We start from the raw sequence: 20289 nt of genomic DNA, 5'->3' as shown, positions 1-20289 counted from the left end.
AACTACCAACAGAAAACTGAATAGTGTTAGAATCAAATGAATATGGTTTTTGTATTGTTCTGGGTGTTCTGGTGATCTCTTGAAGAGAGACCCATAGGGTAAAGAAGAGTTCCTGGGAAAACAAGTGAGTCACTTGAGGAAATATTCTTCCTCAACAAGGTGATGACCATGTGGGTAAACCTTCTAAGCAGGCGTGTACCTGTGCTTTATCGATGAAAGTTTGTGACACAAGACAGTACATTTGGGTCTGGAAGGATGGCACTTTTCACCACCACATAAGAACTTTGACGATGGGTGTATGTTTTATTTAGCAATTATTTGGGCTGTTAAACTTTTACCATGTTCAGTTCAGTTCACATTTTAGTATCCTGGCACTAAAATGTGACTCTGGAATTAAAAATAAACCTGTGACTTTGAATTTGAGGAACAATTTTGATTCCTATGTGAAACATTAGTAACTCATCACTCACCAGAATGTCTCCATTGCTGGTTTTTTGGTAACTGCTTAGTCTACCAGAAGCAGCCAGGTAATATCCGTAGCTAGGCTGACCCTACAGCCTTAATAATCTATAGTTTTCCCTTACAGAAGTGCCTAAGTATGTTGAGTTACTTCTATTTTTCATAGACTAAATAGAATCAGGCTTATATTTTATCATTTTCATATTTTTTGCTTCACTGAAGCCTCACTAAGCTAACAGTATTTTAGTTCTTATTGCACTTTACCTATGTATTGTCTATTGATCAGTCAGAACATCTGAGGATAATCCAGTACCCTTCATAGGAAGCATGAGGTGTCTTTTTCACAGGAACACATGCATTTACTCAGACCTGCTTGTGGCAGAGTTTCTGCTGCCTCTCATTCTACCACCTGGGGGAAAGCTCCCCTCGAAAACCTTCTGAAACCAAACAAATGAGGTCATAAAACCTAAACCCTTGGGCATTGTGACACTATTCAGCTGTATTCAATTGACCTCACCAGTTTTTTCTGTTCTTTTTTTTTTCTTCTTTTTTAATTTGCAGGATTCCCAGCAGGAGAACTTCAAAAGCCTTTCTTTTGGGGAGCAGAGTATCCCAGGTAAGTGGTGCGCAAAGGAACCTCATCCACCTAGAACTGAGGAATAACAGGGAAAGATATTGCAAACACGTATAGACAAAGAAGAGGGTGTGGAGAAGAAGGTTGTGGTGCTGAAGGCAACTGAAAAGTAGCTCCTAGGAAAACTGTGTTGTCCTGCTGTAGGGCAAACTTAGTCCTTGGGTTGTGCGTTCTCTCCTGCTGTCTCCTGCTTTTGCCTCTGGAAGGGCTGGCTTTGAGAAGGGCTGCTTTGTGTGATATTTTCTTACCCTTGGGAGCTGTATGTGTTGCTGTTGTCTTAAACTGATGACTGATTTCTCACAGGAATTGCTAATTAAGTGCACCCAAGTGGAAGTGTTTCAATGCTACAGCATGCAGATGTAGCAGTGTGCACATGGCAGGTATTAAAAGGAATTGTAAATCAGATAACTAACACTTCCTGAATAGAAGTGAATACCCGGAGAAGCCAATTATTATCAGTGTATTGTTCACTTTCTGCTAATATCTAAGATTAGCAGTGGGCCCTTGTCTGTGCCTGTCAAGGTGCATAAGAATATCTTCATGTGCATAAGTGATTGCCTGAGACTGCCTGAGCAGGCCCATGTGCCAGTGTAGCTGAGGAAGGGTAATTATAGGTCACATACATTAAATTTTGAAAAATCACTGCTTTTGTGCAGTTCAATAGCTTTCTATTTTAGGACAGGATAAGACCATGAAAAATTTCTGGTGGCAGTTTCTGAAAGTTGTTTTGCAGTTATATAAAGCCAGTTACTGGTGAAACATGTCCTTAATAAATCATTGTTAAAAAAAAATCAAACTTTTCAAACATTTTGTTTTTGCCATCATCCAATCTGGATTGTGTCCTTGTAAACAGGAAATTTGGCAATATATGTTCAATTTATGAACAAATTAATTTGCATTCAAAGAGAATTCTTGTGGGCCAGGTGACTTTGTAAGTGGTAATTGGGGATAGAAGAAAATCCTTTCTTGTTAAGGTGAACTCATTTTCTGTTACAGTTATTGCAGACCATCTTTGCTTTCTGAACAGATTTCTCTGTATTCTGACCTTCTGCCATAGTGATAAAACTGTGGTTCTTTCAAAATATTATACTTTGCTCATTTCTCTTCCTTAAAGGTTACCTTAGCTTAAATTGGTTTTGCTTGAGTACGTATCAAAATGTAATTTAGTAAACAAATGTAGCTGGTTTATATCAGACAACAGACTGCTTTTGTCCTTGAAATATTCTGGATGTTTTCTATGTGCTTAGAAGAAACGCTACATGGCAGTGGAGCAGATAAACCATCAAGAAGTCACCAGTGCCTGCTGAAAAACTAATTTAGCAAATATTTAACATTTAGTGGCATTTTAGTGTCCAGTTCCAGCACAACCACCAAAATCCAGTTAGGTCTATTTGCAGAAAGGAAAGCTTAGTTATCAGTTTTACATCTCAGTACATTAAATAAAATAACACTCAAATGCCACCATTCACAATTATGAGTCTTCAGTGCCATATATATTGAAATAGAGACTTCAAACTGCCTGATCTCATAGCTTCCTTACAGTTCTGAGCCTCCCCAGTCCCAGAAAGTTCCCCTTTAATATGGTATCTGCTGGGCTGCACCTAACCCTTCCATCTCTGTCCAACTGTGCCCAGAAGTGAAAAGCAGGAACAGAACTGGGAAAATTTTTGGAAAAAATGTTGTTGAGCTGGACAAAATGCTGTGTTGGGGTTCACAGATTCAAAGGCCAAAATTCACTGCAACCTTAACCCCATCTTTTGGAGCTAAGGAGATCCCCAAGGAGCCAGAGTGCCAGAACACCAGCCTGTTCTTTGTCCCTGCCACTCATGGTGACAAAGAACCTTAGAAGAAAAATAAGATGCATTTTGTAACGGGGTTTGTTTTTTCTAGTTCTCTTTACATGTTTTATGCCATTATTTTTATACTTCAGCTGCAAAAGATCCTGTATAAACCCTTTACTTCAGATATGGAAAACAAGTCTTACATTGTGCATTTATTAGGGGTAATTCACTGGGTGCTACACAAGATTACAATCTTGTCACACAAAAGGATGGTATTTCCATTCCTGAAACATATAATTTTAACCTGCATTTTTTGGAGATGGTTTGTAACAGTACTTGGGCTAAAAAGCAGTAGGGGAGATTTTGACACATGCAAAGTACCATTCAGGAAAGCAAAAAACAAAGTGAAGGATTTTCATGGGAGCAGAGGGAATTAAATGATATAATAGTTTTTGGGCATGACTGAGATGAGCAATTAGTGCACTATGGATCGTTAAGTCCAATAATATGTTATTTCAAAACCCTCTGCCTTTCTTCTATTTCAATACAATGTCTTACAGATACTATAAGCTACTTTGAAGTATAGCATCTCAGTTACTGAAATAATTAAAATCATAAAAAGCAACTCAACAATCACAAAAAGCAACTCAACTCAAATGAAAGATACATTGAGTAAATCACCTACCCCCATGATGCCCACTGCATTTGGTGTAAAAAAGCCCTGAGCTTTTCCCTCTTTCATCCCTATTTCTCCTAAAAGCATGCTTATTGGGATATAATAAGGAAGATATAATGAATTGTCAGTCAGGAATACAAAGTATTTATTTTTACTCTGTTTCCCAGGTGCCTTAGATCTTACTGTGTGTCATGTCCTATTCCAGGGCAGGTGCAAGGGAATTATATGACCTTTCTTTTAAAAACTGAATGGAGATCCGTTAATGCTTTACAAAAGGTAGTCATTGCTTCAGAGTAGTTACAGCTATAACTTTGTCCTGTTCCCAGTCAGAATATTCAGAATTCAGTCAGCTGAAGGAGGGTGGAGCTCATATGATGCTGATAAGGGATTTGGTTGGAAGGGTGAACTATCACAATGCTTTCAAAGTTTTAGATTAATTGTTATTTTTAAACAAGAGTTTAGCATTAAGATTTTCAATGTCTTTAAGTCAAAATTGTGTAGGTCTGATTTTTAGACCCATATCCCCTGCTTTCACAGCCTGTTTTTAAATCAATAATGATCTTCCCTGAGGTCTCTTGTCCTTTAATGTTCATGACTGTGAGCACTTTCTGAGGAAACTGCTTCTTCGTGTTACAGGTCATTAAGTTATGGTGCCATAGGAGTGATTGTTGGCCATGAGTTTACTCATGGATTTGATAGCAATGGTGAGTATTTGACTGCACTTTGCTAACTTTTTTTATTTACAGAGTTGACAGAGTAGAAAGCTGACTTGTACATACTGTAGCATTTTTATTGTTTAGGTATTTTGAATGTGCTGAGTTGTGTGAAAAAATTATAAACTTTTATTTATTAGATTTATTTACATAGAATCATGCTTGTCTGAAATGGATTTTATTTGATAAGAAATGCCACAAGTTCGATTCTTTCTGTTTGTCTTGAATGAAAACTAAATCAGCAGCAGATTCTGAAAGTCCTAACAGGGTGAGGGGGGAGTGGGAAGGACAAAGGGATAGTTTCTGATTGATACAAATTACTAAAAAAACTTTTCATTTCAGGTTTGACATTTTTCAAAAGATAATTGCAAAAGTTTTAAAATACAATACTGGAACAAGAGTGGTACACAAAAGGTGTTGCAAAATATTAAAATTAAATTTTAAAAAAAAGAGAGACAAGAAAAAAAGTAGTCGTAAAAGGTCAATGCAATTGTCCTGACAAACTGGGTGGAGTGGGGCATTGCCACTACCTGGGTTTGGCTGTCTCAGCAAAGTGCTTTTAAAAACTGGGCTCCTGAGAGAAAGGGGAGAGGGGGGGAGGAGGGAGGTGCAGGCAGAAAGAAACTTGAACCTCCTCCTCTAGGGAGCAATTTTGAGTTTGCTTATGTTGTGTAATATTGAATACCATAAAAGAACCCCAACAAACCCCAAAAAACCCTGGTATCCTGTTCACGCTGCTCTACACTTTGTGTCAGCAGACTTTCCAGAATGGAGATATTTTTCTTCATAAACTCCCACCTTCTGTAAGTGAGCACCTAACCTCCAACTTGTCTCCTGCCCATCAGAAAGGAGCCTAAAGCTTGATTCCCTAAGCAGACCCTTCCTTACCAGGGTCTTCCTTTCCAAATACAGAAATAAATACATCTCTAGGGAATTTGTCACCTTGTGGAAACTTTAGAAGTTTGCATGAAATGGATTTGTTTCCTGATCAGGTGAAGAATTATTAATAAATTAGTTATCATCACATTAACAGAATGAAAGACATGTGGTCTGAGGATGAAAAATGCAATTATACTTGCAAGAAAATTAAGTTCCTCTTACACTATGTAATTATAAAATGTGCTAGAATTCATTAGTTATTACTATATTTTTCTGCAAATGGAAATTATGACAATAAATAGAATGCCAGTTTTTCACTGCTGATTTGCGTGGGGTCAAGATTTTGCTCACTGATCCTATCCATTTTGTACACACACTTACATGAGAACATTCACCTCTCATTTCTGTGATAGATTCTTAAGCCGTAAAAGTTTTTTCCTGCAAAAACATTTGTTTTGTTTCTTTCCTTTTTAAGGTCGGAAATATGACAAAAATGGAAATTTAGACCCTTGGTGGACAACTGACTCTGAAGAAAAATTTAAAGAGAAAACAAAATGCATGATTAATCAATACAACAACTATTACTGGAAGCAAGCTGGCTTACATGTATGTAAACCACCAGTGACTGAAAACAGTGGTACATGAGGAATTTGGGTTGTTGTGCATTTTTTCATTTTATTTAAGTTCTCTTTTTATAAATCCCAACATATTGGAATATTAAACTACCAACTTCATTTCTCGCAAGAAATGATTTTTTGAGGTGAATAATTGTGTTAAAAATTGTCTGTCAGGTTTGATTAGTCCAGTCAAATACCACTACCCACACTCTGGTGACAGGGTTAAACCATTTCTCTCCATCACATCTTTTTGGAATCAGAGGAAGAGGATGAAGCCACTCTGCAGGGTTGGTCTAATTATTGTGAGCATGTTAAATGTCTTCTGTAGATGAAGTCTCTAATGGAAACTGAGCAGTCACTCTTTTAGAAAGAATATAATAGCATGTTTTATAGATTCCTTTAACAATTCTGCCTGTTATTTATTGCAGCTATAAAATGGATGCATAAGCCCTACTTTATTTCAGATTCAGCTCTTGCTATTTCTTCCATGTGTGCACACAGACCCCATTTGTATGTTTAATCAAGGGAATATGACAGCAGTAGCTCCTAGAAAAGGATTGAACAAGTGCAAGAGAATTGTTTTTGTTTCATTGTGTATCAAAAGTACCAGCTTCCCTGAAGATGTGTACATTCATATGTGTGTCCAAAATGAGGATAAACAGGATACATCCCAGACCTTCAGAAATTAATAGCTGAAATTCCAGTGATGTTGTCTGGGGCACGATTTTAATCTTAGTTTTCAGGATAAAACACATACTCCAGTCCCCACTCAATTCTGTTACCTCTATCTACATTTTAGAAATACTATTACATCTTCACCTTTTATGAATAGTGAGGCCCCATGAAATTCTTATCAAAAACTCTAGCACTTTTCCCAGGCTTGTTTGTACTGATCTCGGAGATAACAAAGCCATATTGTGGTCCAGTCTGAAGTCCAGCAACTCAGACTTGAACTATTTCATAATAAGCTAATTTACAAATAAAAATTCTCAGGCTCATTCCTGAATATTTGTAGGACAAAAACCGTCATTACAAAAATGCCACTCAAAGATCCTTAAAATCTTCCCCAAGGATGTGGCTGAGCTCTTCCCATGCCTCTGCCATTGGCTTGGCCATCCCCTTTACCTTTTGCACTGTCTCTTGGGATGAGGTAGGTCTGAATTTCCTCCCAGTGCAGATACTGCCTTTGAAGTCCATGGGCTTACTAGAGAGATCCTGTTACCCACAGCCTTGTCATCCCATTCCTTCTATATCCACAGGATAACCAAAACCACGTTTTAGATGATAGAAGATTTTTCCAATTTTCTACTATGTTTTATAGCTTTTGTTCGTAGAGTTATGCAAGCAAAGACCTTTTTTATTATCATTTTGGCCTGTCATTTACATCAGTACTCTGCAGGTTTTTTACCCTTGTATGAATATTTTTCATGGATCAAGAAACCTATTTATTCATCTTCCTTCTCATTTGTTATACAACAAAATTGTCTCCAGAAAAGAAACATAATGAAAGAAAGAGTGGATATAGATATAGCTTCAGAGTGCAATAATCATATTAAGTCATCTCATCAAATAAAGGGCTTATCATGGTTTGTGATCCCTGCCACAAACTCTCTGGGCATAGTCTCAAATACCTGATCCACAGCTGCCTAAGATCAGCAGAAAGAATTCTTCCACTTTTTAGCTGGCCTGTGGCCCTGTGCCACTGTTAGGTTACTCTGGTCTTGTGCTCTAAGTCAGTCTCCCTCACAAGCCCAATGCAAGTAAAATGTGTGAGCAGGAAGGCCAGGGGAAAAGGCAGCTGTGTGCATGTCTGTTCCCTGGTGTCCCAGCACCTTTTGTCCTAAAAGCTTCTCTCTCACCTCCATCTCCACCCTCCTGAGGGCAGGGGAGAGCTGGCAGGAAAGGGTTGCACTTTCCTCTGTGGCTCCTGTCTTTCCTGTAACATTGTACCCAAGGCATCAATAAGATGTCCTGAGTCCAATTTGGGTGCCCATCTGCACTGAGTGTGGGGCTGTGCACAAGTTCCTGGCCATTGCCTTGAATTTTTCCATTTGCCATCCTGAAACTGAGTCCTGATGCCAACCCCACTGTACTGATCCCTGTGGCACGGGAGAGGTGATGGCTGCAGCCAGCATTGACCTTCAGAGCCCTGCTCAAAACCATGCTCAATTATCTTGCTTATTAGAGACACAGGAGAGAGTAAAACTGCTTAATTACAAACACAGTTGGTAACACAAGGACCTTAGTAGGCTGGGTGAGTAGAGATAATGCTACTTCAGCAGAAATTAGGATTTCTTTGTAATGGTATTGCACTTGGTAATGCCAGGAGACCAGTTTCCTCACAAAGTTTATATAGTGCAATTTCCTACAATACATTCTTGTTGCTATTGCTTCTGTTCTTGGAATCAATAACCAGGAGAAGCAACAGGAATCTCCTTTGCAGATATTTTTAGAGTGCTGAATATACTACCAATTTTGATTCTGTCTCTGACAGCTATTTTTAATTACGCTTATTTATGTTATGACTTAGAAGTTATTTTAGCATCCCAGTAGCATATTAAGAGTTATGTAGAGAAATAAATATAGCCTTTTAGATAAAAGTTTAAGAGGCTACTGGATGTTACATGTCACCAGATATAAACAGTCCTTAGGGGAAAATTACTGACACTCAGCTCAAAGATCAGGGACTGGATTCTTAAGTGCATTCTATCTACTATATTTTGTGCTACAGAGATCTATGACCAGAGCCAGGATATCTCATCACAGAAAATAGTTTACTGGCAGTATTCACATGGAAACCCAGTTTTCTTAACCAAAGTTGGTTGAAATTGACTGAGGTGTTCTTGCCTTGTTTTACTTTTCCCTCTCATTTTGAAGTTGATCAAGTAGGAATTTCAGAAATGTGTCAAATGACTGATGTTCTTTCATTCTGCCAAGGTGAAAGGGAAGAGAACTTTGGCAGAAAACATTGCAGATAATGGAGGTTTGCGAGAAGCTTTCAGGGTAAGTAGATGGAAAATATCTCAGACATCATATTATTAAAAAATAATTTAAAAAAGCTGTGGTTATCTTCATGTTGCTGAAAGGCACTTAGTATCTCTTTCTTATCAGGCATACAGGAAATGGATTACAGAAAAGAGGGGAGGAGAAGAAGAGCCTTTACTGCCAGGCCTTGACTTCACACATAACCAGCTTTTCTTTCTGAGTTATGCCCATGTGAGTAGTACAAATGTGTTTCAAATCCCCAACTATTAACTTGAACAATGTGTGGTGCAAGAGATGAGCTTGCTTGTTTTCAACAATCTGCATCACCAAAACACAGATTTTGAAAGTATAAGCAGAGACTTCTCCCACAATTGTTATTTCCTTCTCTTTCCCTCTTTGTCCTCAACTACCCACGGTGCCAGAAGTGCTGAAATTATTCTTGGCTTTGCACAGTGTTGTCACAACAGCTTTCTTCTTGCTTCTTCCCTACACTAAAAGGGTCTTCCTGCATGTATTGACTCCTCAGCCTCCTTCAAGTTGAACTCACACCACTTGTTACTGTGTACATTGCTCAAGGAAACAAAGCAGCAATGAAGAAAGTCTTAGTTTATTTTTTCCCATATGTACACTAAATCTGCTGTGACAAAACTTTGATAAGGGATGTGAGTTTTTTGAGAAAACACAGAGCGAGGGAGAGGATCAGAAATTATTTGGGTAAATAAATTGGGACAAATTCCCTACATGAGAAGTAAAAGGCTATAAAACTTTGCCACCAGTTGAAGGAGTTAGTAATCTCAAACTGAAAAAACAGGACCCAGTGCAACTAGTTCTGGCTGAAAATAATTTCTCTGCTGAGAGTCAGTGTAGCAGTGTATGGGCCTATGGCTGTTTTAGTTTGATTATATTGAACAAAGAAAATATTCCAGCATTGTTTATGCTGAATTAAGTTTCACCTTGTGTCAGTTTTTCTCTAAGAAAATTTTGAAGCTATAGCGAACATCTAGGGGCTTTACAGGACCACTGCAGAAATCATATGTCCAGTGGTCCCTCACAGGGAGGGCACATGCACAGTGAGAGCAGTGTATGTCAGGTACCCTCAAGCTCACCTATTTCCACACAGCTCAAGACACTCAACAGACTTACTTAAAATGTCAGAACTGTGTTCAGCCAGACAAAATTGCATTGAAGCACAAAGAAATCCTATGGGCAATCTGGCTTAAAGGATTTTGTTGATAGGAACATTTAATGTCGAGACTTAGGTAAGTTAGGGGCAGTTTAAAGGAGATTTTTCATGCAATGGACACAGCATAAGAGGAATTATTCAGTTGTGCAAATGTTCTATCTACCCTGTTTTTTGGTCAGTTATGATTGGGTTAAGTATCTTATCAGGAACAGGGAACTGAGGACCACTGATGGAAATGTGGAAGATGTGTAATTTCAAAAGCAACTGACATTCCAACATGACATAAATATATCAGGTAATATAGCAGCAATTCTAGAGATGATAAGCATCATTATGTGTACCTTTTATACACTTTACATAGTTTTGAGACCAAGAAGTATGTTTGGTAATTATTAAGGTGTGAGATGCTGCAGAACAAGCTGAAAGACAAGCTACCATTATAGAGAACTTCAAAAACGAAGTAAAGTGACTGTGATTAGATGATGTGAAAGAGTGTGTAGAGAAAAACGGTGGGTGGACACTGGATCCATTAGGGGAATTTAAAAACAAGAGAATATACCAAGAGAAAACTGCAGATTGGCAAAGGTGAAACAAAGCAGGAATTTATGGTGTCTTTCTGTGTTATGCATTCTATAAGTAACAGACATCTTAAGAACAGTGACACTGCATTTTGCTGTACATAAAAAGTCATCACAGATAATGTGCCTTTTTCTGGTTTTTTGTTAATTTTGTTTTTTTTCTTATTATTAGGTAAGATGCAACTCCTTTAGACCAGAATCTGCGAGGGAGCAAATATATACCGGAGCTCACAGCCCTCCTCAGTTCAGGTAGTGCACATATGGCATTTCCTCAGTGTACACACAGAATCAATCACTGCAGAACAGAAGTGCAGAAATATAGCATTTTAAGAGGGGGTTAAGAGCAAACACAAAATTAGACCGTGCTCTTGGTTTAGATGGAAATTGAACTGGTTTTATTAGCTTATCTTTCACTATTATAAATGCTCTTCTGTGAAATTGAGGAGCTTGCATCTACCTTTAAAAGCATTTGAACCAGAACACACTCTGATCCCTGTGATTCCTGTAATCATGGCCTGAGTACCTAAAATGCCTCATCTATGACCTTCTTTCCCTAAGCAATTCTAGTTTAGAAAACAGTGAATATAAGGAGGGTCCTTGATTTAATCTGAGTTCATTAAAAGCTCCGAAGTCTCAACCTTGAATTACATTGATAATGCAAAACAAAATGTGTCCGGTGAGTTCAGTTCAGGACCAAACTCTTCCACTGGCCTTCAAGTGACACTTTGCTTTAAGAAGCTGTGGTAGTCCAGCCATAACAGGGGGAGACTGTCCTTGCCAGAAGGCCTCCCACAGGCTCCTGTGGCCACAGACACTCATGAACTCCCTGCCATGGGGAGAGGGGAAGTTTTAGAGACTAAATAGGAATTAGGAAACCGGAGTTTATTTTCTGCTTCTTCAGCAAGAACATGTTGGTTTTGTTGGGATTCATGTTGGTTGCATTTACTTAACTAAGAATTCTGTGTTTGCCCTTAGTCAAGTACTACATTACCTCTTTATTTGGACAAAATTCACATGATACAGTGGATTATTTACCCTCTAGAGAATCCTACCACTTTCTGTTGACTAAAAGAGTGTTATACCAGCTAGTGAGGGTAAAAGTAATGCAGTATGCAAATCTGTGTGCCTTTTAATATTGAAAATGCATCATGACAATGAGGACAGGAGCATCAGGTTGACCTTCAGCCTACAGAGATATTATTTTCATAATTCCTACCCATGTTAAGATTTTGGTAAAATAGCCATCTGTTGTCTTTTAAAATCCTCAGGTTTATTTACCTATATGTATATTTATATTCTGAATCATTTCATAGCTACGTTCCCATGAGATGGTGATACACATGGAACTCTAGGGATAGAGTATTTATTAGGAAGACTCCTGAAGGCATCAGGCTATGAAAGAAAATTTTAGAGAAGTTTAGACTGAAATCTAGAAAATGTAGATAAAACTTTTTCTTAGTTTTTGTGTGAGATACTGAGAACTGGCTTCTGTTTCAAAAATGAAGAAAAGTAGTGGTCCTTGTCTCCTTGCAAATCATATCAGCTGGGCTAAAAAATTATCTTCTCTATTTCTCCCATCTTGGTTTCATTTATGTCCCAAGACCATTATAAGCATAACTGCAATACAGGTAGCTCCAACACTGACAGCTCTTTCTGTCCAAAAAGCTCAAACAACCCTTTTAAAAGTAATTATAAAAGGTAACAATAAAAATTACAGAAATGAACAACACATGTCTTGAGCACAAGTGTGTGCAGCTGAACTACTCACACCGGTGTCTCTTCAAAGTCAAAAAGGAAATGTCATTTTAGAAGTTAATATATATATAAATAATCTTTCAGCAGGTAATGAGTTTAAATTACTTAGATACTGCAAGTACATCTTTCTATTGATTACCAAGGGAGGCCAGTGTGACCTGCTCAAGGAAAGGTGTCTCTACTATAATTCAATGGGATGAAATCCAGACACTCCACACTGATTTCAGTTAATGTGTGGCAAAATCAAACCATGGATAGAAAAGTGGCATGCATGCACACATAAAGATTTTTTCACTAGATAAATTCTGGGTTTACTTGGTTTTAATTGGCAGATTTTCAGTATTAGCATGTGTCTTTGCTATTTTTGAATGCCAGTTTCAGACTGAAATCCCTGGCATGGCAGGCAGAACTCCCACTAACATCAGCAGCAGCTCTGCATGACCAACTCTTGCTGTTCCAGTCCCTGAATATGTATCTGCAATTTTTTTTTACAGTAAAGCTGCATATCTTATTTGAAGCCTAACCTAATTTGGTAATCTTCCATACAAAACTGACCTTTTGGCATTTTTGTGCCAGATGACTGCAAATTTTCTTACTCACAGAAAGTCTAATCAATGTAATAAGAATATTTTCTACCATGCTGAGCTACACTGGGAAGCTGATTGTCTGCAATATAGAAAAATGCCTCCTCACTGCATAACAAAGGCAAGGTATACAATTCATATCACAGTAGATATTTTTCTGCTTTTAACTCAGAAAACTCTTTAATACCATTGCAAGTTTCGGGTTAGTAAATCCCAAGATGGTTAAAAGCATAGGAAAAAACTGCAAACAACACAATTGTAATCTAGCAAAGGTAAAATAATAGTTTCTGACTGCATCAAATAATGCAGATGTGAAAGCAGGAGCCAAGGATGACTGCATGCAAAGACCAAGCTCTTCCCCTGTGCCTGAGGGTGTCAGTCTGGAATGATGGCACATTGTCCAGCTTGTGTCGGGCAGGGATGTGCTGCTCTTTCACTATCACACCACCCGTGGCAGAAGCAAGAGAGCTTGGGAGCTGCTCAGGGCAGAAGGCTCAGAAAATATATTTCCAAAATATCAGAGGAGTTGAGATGCTCACAGGTGCTAGGCTAAGCTGCCCAACAAGAGCCTGCAAAGTCCCAGGGACCCAGTGTGTATGGGTATGGATGTGTGTGGGTGGGAAGAGCGTGCTGTTAGGAGAATCTGGAGCCTCATGAAACCACTGCCAGCAGAACCTCACTGCCAGCACCCAGTGTGTGCTTACATCCTCCTGCCTGCTGCACTGCAGCTGTCTGGCAGGGCTGGGAGATGAATTCCACTGTGCACAGCTACTGCTGATCTCCCACCTGTGCTGCCAAGGATTACATTAGAAAATTGTTCTAAAGTACACAGTATCACAAAATGCATTTGTTTTTCATCGAGTTTCTAGCAAAGCAAGATGTTTCTCAAAACATGAAACAATATTTGCTTCATATTAACTGTAAATGGGAGCCCTTCTCCTGAATCTTTTGGTTTTATTTGCGGAAAAATTATATGAAAGCCTGAAAATTCAGCCTGAAGTGAAAACGCTGAAACACTGGCAGACCTGTAGTGTTTGACAAAAGGCGACCTGCATGTCAATCACTTTTCTCTTTGCAGAGTAATCGGAGCCATGAGCAACTTTGAAGAGTTCCGTAAAGCGTTCAATTGCGCCACGAACACGACGATGAACCGCGGGGCAGAGTCCTGCCGGCTGTGGTAGCTGCCCCTCCCAGCTCATCTCTCAGGGGGAGGCTGCAATGTGAACTGCTCAAGCCCATTGCCAGTGTTTCAGAATGATGGTCTGAAATATGGAGAGGTGTTACTTCAAATGCATCTTCCTCATCCGTGCTGATGATCTGCATGGATCTGATCATTCCTTATTTAGAACCTAGAAACATTCCAAATAGAAGAGCTTTTCTTTAAGTATAATAATAAAAAGTAACTCCTTTTAACCATAAAACTACTCCGGCTCATCTGCAGTTGCACTGCTGTTGATGGATAACTGCCATTATCAATTCTAATTCCTGATTTATAGCTGAGCAAGACGTAAATGCTAAAATTCAGTTTTAATCTATTGCTCTGCAGGGGTTCTATGCAGAATGCTCCCACAGTAAAATTTATTCTTTCTGGATGAAGAAATTCACGAGACCAGCTATAAAGCCAGCTCTGATCTGCTGTGTGATACTGCATTTTCATAATTTAAGCTGTCACAGCCCAGCATGCCATAAATGATGTTGCATGATGTAAAGACACAAGACTTTATATAAGTTCAGTTTAATATGTCAGATTAGTGCCTCTGGTTTTGGAACAGTTTCAAGCTGAGAAAGTACTTCATAGAATTCATCTGTAGGACTAAAACACAAGAATACTTGTCAGATCATGGCCTCTTCTAATTTTAGAACAGCTTATGATAAAAATCAATGTATGGTGAAAATCAGAGGCTCTCAGAGGGGATTCCCAGCACCACGATACTCATAAATATTTCAGCATTTATTCTGGTTTACAGTGTAGGCAGTTTTTTCCCAGGGTATGGTTTTTACCTTGTGCTGAAGATAGCTTAATCTACATTTATTTTTTTTAAGCCAGAAATACTATACCAGTTTTAAATGACGGATTTTATAGTTTCTGCATCTTACATGGCATTTTAAGTAGTGTGTGTGTTTGCCCTCATGTTCTGGATGGGGCAGGATGACTTGTGATTTTAAGGTAAGAGTATGTGACAGATAAAAAGAGTACCAGCATAATTTGACTTGTCTGGATAAAAAGAGCAATTGAGGAGTAGAGAACTTTAAAAATATAGTAACAATACAGACCAGCTGAGTTTTCAATTTGATTTTTAAGAATATTAATGAAAAGATATTTTATTATAGCAGAAAAAACTTTAACACATAACTATTACTGGGGAGTGGGATGGGGGTGAGGGAGGATGCACACACAGCTCTTTTTTTCCTAACAGAAAGGTACCTATACAAGTGGTGTATATTTATGCCTTGTGCATTATTTCATTTTTACATGGTGGAATTATTTCAAAAGGAGTTTCTTTAGACTGATTTAATTACTGCAAATCCATATTGGTCTCTGTGTGTATATACATATATGCAAAACACAATTTTTTATATGCTTTAATTTTATTTTATCAGTATAGAGATGTTAGTAAGAGAAAATTTTTTGCAAAGTTGGGTGAAATACTGTTGGATAAGGACTTTGTTGGATGGTCACATCCAGAGGGTGATGGTCAATGGCTCAGAGTCCTAATGGACATCAGTGAAAGATGGTGCCCCTCAGGTGTCCATACTGGCACCAGTGCCATTTAATGTCTTCATTAATGACAAATAAAAGGATCAAGTGCACTCTCAGCAAGTTTGCAGATGACACCAAACTGAGTGGTGGGGTTGCCACACCCAGAAGGATGGGACGGCATCCAATGGCACTTGGACAATGAGAACTGGCCTTTGGGAATCTCATGAGGTTTAACAACGCCAAGTGCAAGGGGCTGCACCCAGGCCTGGGCAACTCCTTGTGTCAACAATGTTTGGGGATGAACAGATCAAGAGTAGCCCTGCCTAGAAGGACTTGGGGGTGCTGGTGGGTGAAAGGCTGGACATGACCCAGCAACAGGCATTTGCAGCCCAAAAACCAACAGTGTCGTGGGCTGCATCCAAAGCACTGAGGGCAGCAGGTCAAGGGAAGGGAGAGGAAGCCACCAAGACAATTAGAGGGATGGAGCACCCTTCCTGTGAGGAAAGGTTGCGAGAGTTGGGATTGGTCAGCCTGGAGAAGGGAAGGCTTCGGTGTGACCTAAATTTCAGCCTTCCGTACATGAAGGGAGGCTACAAGAAAGATAGAGAGGGACTTTTCACAAGGGCATGTAGAGACAGGTCAAGGGGGAATGGCTGTAAACTGGGAGTAGTTTTGAATTAGATGCTAGGAAGAAGTTCCTTACTGTGAGGGTGCTGAGGCACTGGAACAGACTGCTCAGAGAAGTTGTGGGTGCCTCCTCCCTGGAAATGTTCAAGGCCAGGCTGGATGGGCCTGAGCGACCTGGTGGAAGTGCAAGGAGGTGTCCTCGCCCATGGCAGGGTGTTGGAATTAGATGGTCTTTAAGGCCCCTTACAACCCAAATCATTCTATGATTTATGATTGTCCAACAGTCACGGTGGAGTAAGGTTTACTGAAGCTAACTAACTGAAACAAATTGGGTTATTTTCCTGTGTGTCTTTAGAAAGAAAGGAAACATAATGGAAGCATAATTTATGGAAAAGGACAGGATCTCAAACTACCCTCCAGAGTGAAGGAAGCAGACACTCTTGTCCTCAATGCTGTGTGGCCACTTTTTAGAAACAAAATATTGTGATTTGGGACCACAACATTCTTTAATCTTTTTTTCCCTGGAAAAGTCAAAGTTTTCTTAAGAGGAAAACATTTTCCCTTCATTTCAGCTCAGTTCCTGAGTTCCACAGATTACAGTTTATCATTTGAATTGCCACTACCAAATTTTTCTCCTGGAGGTATTTTTCCCATAAATAATGGTGGCAGTATTTTCATAGAACTTTTCCTCAGACAAGCAGATATGGGTCTTTAGCAAAGGATACTATTTGCTGCCTAATGGGAAAGTTCCTTAGCAAATTGAGTATGTACTGACTTCATTTCTGTGCTCATACGAGCACTGACATGACTTGATGTTGGCTGCTTTGGATCAACAGCACAAAGTTCAGGGTTGACATCCTGGCCCAATTAAAGGTAGTACCAATATGGTTGTTGTCCTCAGAAAAACCAGGACATCAATTTAGACACTTATCTGAATTTTTTAAATTACTGGAATATGCAAAGATGGTTTCACAACAGTCAACTCTGCGGTTTTCTAAGTTTATCTCTCAAATCAGAGATGCATTTGCAAGAATTCCTCTCTCATGGTTATTTTCCAGTGGGACAGATTCTGTCATTTTGTGATTTATGAAGTTGTTTCTCTGTACTGGATTGGATATATTAGATTTTCTAAAATGTCTGGTGTTTCTTGCCTTAAATGTCACTCTTCCTGCTCCTTGTTAGGCTCAGGTCTTTCATGTTTAATACCAGGGTTTTCTGCATGGTAGTGTGCATATACCCAATGGCACAGGAGCCACTGCAAACTCTTACATCCTTGCTCGGCCATCTCCTGCAGCAGGCAGGGGACAGGTTCTGGGCTGGGGGGATAGTAGGGAGCTGGGTGTTTTGGGGGCAATGCACTAGGAGAGAGGAAGAGAGGACATGACCTGATTTTGTACCCTGATTTTGGCAGCTGAGAGGGTACCCACACACTGCTGGGGGAAGCCAAAAGTCCTTGCTGCTGACTGGTACGTTCATCAGTAGTATCCTAATCCAGGAAATTCTTGCTGTTGACTCAGGTTCTCAATGTCTGGGGTTTAGGTCTTGCCTGTGTCTACACAAGGACCCTGGCCTGCCTCACCTGCTGCTTTTTACCTCAAGCCAAAGAGTTGATGATAAAATTTACAGCTCACTTTGGATAAGCTGCTTAGGTACCATTTGGAAATCAAAGCAGAAGGTAATTAAACAAGTTCTTAAAACTTTTGTCATCAAAGACAGCCAAGACATTGGTGATGGTTTGTGAGGGCTCTACCTATTGCCTGTAGACCACCTGGCTGTGCTTTGTTTTTGCGTTGTGCCTCCTGGGTCTGTGCCAGCAGAGCCTTCCTGTATTGCTCTCAGGTTCACTTATTACAGCTATGCAAAAAAATCCTTCACCATATATATCCTTTTCCCAGAACTTTAAAATTGTTATTTTGCTTAATTGTCAGTAATACTGGGAAATGTTTCTTCCTGTTGGCTCAGTAATCTACTTCTTCTTCAGTGACCAGGAGGGGAAGGGTCACCTATGAATGAAACATTTTTACCTTTGTAAATCTGAGGAGATATTTTTCTACTGTGTAGACATAAAGAAACAACCTCTACTCCTTTCCGGTGTCTCCTTCTTCAGGTCCTAGAAATATGGAAACCTATTCTCTTCTAGTTAATCTAGTCTAGTCTTTCTTTCTTTCTTTAATGAAGCCTGAAATGCTAAAACACCAGTTTATACACTGTGAATATTGCTGCTGATCATATTGTGGAAGACTCAGCTCTCTAAAAATGCAGCTGTGCTATTCACCTGTATAAACTGCTTAGGTACATAACTGATGTCCAAGCTGGGTCTGGACACTGAAGGACCAAAAAAATCAGCTGAATTACAAAACTCTGCCTCATGCCCTGTGCAGGGGGTCTTCACTCTTCTTTAGGTAGGAACATTATCATGTCACTAATTGGTTGAATAATTTATAAAATAATCAGGTAGGTCTGCATATAACTTTTCATTGAGTATTATTCAATTACAGGCTTGGAAGTATAGCTCATAACAATGTTATATGTATATATATATATATATACCTAGATAGATAGATAGATACACATGAATCTGACAGTGAAATGTTAAAAGCCTGACAACTCAGGAGGCAGAACTATAGTAATTTAAAATGTCTTTTGTCTTTAAGTCTTTTTAATCTGATTTTTATTTACTGGTCAGTCTATTGTACATTTGAATTTTTCTACTTGCATAGTACATAATTTGACTGTTTTAAAGACAATTGTGTTAGCAAATAAAGCCAAAGTGATGAAGAATTTTCTTATGCTTGCAATATGGTAAAACCTGCTTGGCTTGGCCCTGTCCAACTCTACAATGTTACCTCTATAATATATGGTCTTAATGAGATGCAATAAAGAGCATAATGATGTGGCCCCAGGTTCTCAATACTACTTTTACTGCTTGACAGTCTAAGAATGACCTCCTCTCTCTATCAGAGAATTGTGTAGGCATCGTCAGCCAGGGTTTAGTCTCCACTTGCCCTCTGATGAGCTATTGTGGATGAGGGCTGGATGCTGTAAAAGCTGCAGAAGGGCAGAACTGTCTCTACCAAAAGCCACTGGAGCACAAAAAAGAGTGAGAAAAGATCCACCTGCCTATCAGCCTCCCTCTTCTCCTCTTCCCCAAGTCCATGCCTCTCTCAGCCCACTCTTTGCTTTCCAACTGCTTTAAAGCATTTTCCAGAGGAGTTTTTGGTAAGATAGTCCTCATGCTATGCCTGACTTTGAACTCCAGCTCAGCACATGATGCACTTCATGAATGTGACTGAGCACATATTCAAGGGCTGTTTGGGCACAGGGACTGTGCTGGGGCCTTATGCAGCACCAGTTGGGCTTTTCTGGGCTGAGTGCTCCATTTCTTGGGCTCTGCCCTGGCCAAGTTTCCTGACACTGCCATAAGCAGTGGTACTGGCCCACTTCAAGGCAGCACCGTGCCTGTGAGCATCAAGGAGCAATTTCTGCTGGTGGGGACAATGGGTGATGCTGGTCTTGCTGCATCTTATGGATGGTGCTCTGAGGTGATGCAGCCCCTTGCAGGCCACACAGCTCTTGGGTTTGGGGTGGGAGGGTCTTCCAAAACCTGCATCAGTTCTGTCTCCTACTTTACAGTGCAGCCTTACAACATTTCTAAGGGTAAAAGCAAAGGTTTCTGTGCAGGAAGATGAATTAACAAAGCAAAGGTTGGGGTCAGAGCATGAAACCAGCCTCAGCACAAGGGAAATGTTAGGCTTAATTCTCATGGATCATCAGCACCTTGCAAAGATGCTTTAACAATGTCTATAGAATGCCCTGAGGAATTCAGGGTTTAACTGCTGCAGTGAGAGCCTGCTTCACTAATCAGATAATTTAATCCCATTTACAGTGTAATATATATTAATAAAAAAGAAAAGAAATTAAAGATACCCCAGGGACTCTTCAGCACAGCATTATATTTTATTAAATATAACATCAAAGTTGGAAGTTACTGAGAATCAAGATAATGTGTTACACTACATTGTGATCAAAGAAAGATATAATGATATAATTTTAATAATCCATAAGCACCAAAGCTGGAACACTTTAAGTATGAAGTTAGACATACACAGCTGCATAT

At 39.4% G+C, this 20289-nt stretch overlaps 1 protein-coding gene and 1 long non-coding RNA gene across 4 annotated transcripts in view; one reads left to right on the top strand and one right to left on the bottom strand.

Moving 5' to 3' along the window:
- The window catches only part of PHEX (phosphate regulating endopeptidase X-linked), a 107055-nt gene extending 92787 nt beyond the window's left edge, over positions 1 to 14268 (top strand). For all 3 annotated transcript variants that reach the window (XM_068179878.1, XM_068179879.1, XM_068179875.1), the window contains exons 16-22: positions 1021 to 1075; positions 4187 to 4254; positions 5618 to 5748; positions 8697 to 8762; positions 8871 to 8975; positions 10678 to 10754; positions 13923 to 14268. In XM_068179878.1, the coding sequence (XP_068035979.1) occupies positions 1021 to 1075; positions 4187 to 4254; positions 5618 to 5748; positions 8697 to 8762; positions 8871 to 8975; positions 10678 to 10754; positions 13923 to 14025 (605 nt within the window). In that variant the 3' untranslated portion in view covers positions 14026 to 14268. The remainder of the gene's footprint in view (positions 1 to 1020; positions 1076 to 4186; positions 4255 to 5617; positions 5749 to 8696; positions 8763 to 8870; positions 8976 to 10677; positions 10755 to 13922) is intronic.
- Positions 1 to 20289, bottom strand: part of LOC137468309 (uncharacterized) — a 405810-nt gene that overhangs the window by 86993 nt on the left and 298528 nt on the right. The gene's annotated exons all lie outside the window — the stretch shown is intronic.

Source organism: Anomalospiza imberbis, chromosome 2, assembly GCF_031753505.1.
Source record: "Anomalospiza imberbis isolate Cuckoo-Finch-1a 21T00152 chromosome 2, ASM3175350v1, whole genome shotgun sequence".
Taxonomy (NCBI): domain Eukaryota; kingdom Metazoa; phylum Chordata; class Aves; order Passeriformes; family Viduidae; genus Anomalospiza; species Anomalospiza imberbis.
The sequence above is the reverse complement of the archived record's forward strand: the minus strand, read 5'-3'. Positions and strand labels throughout refer to the sequence as shown.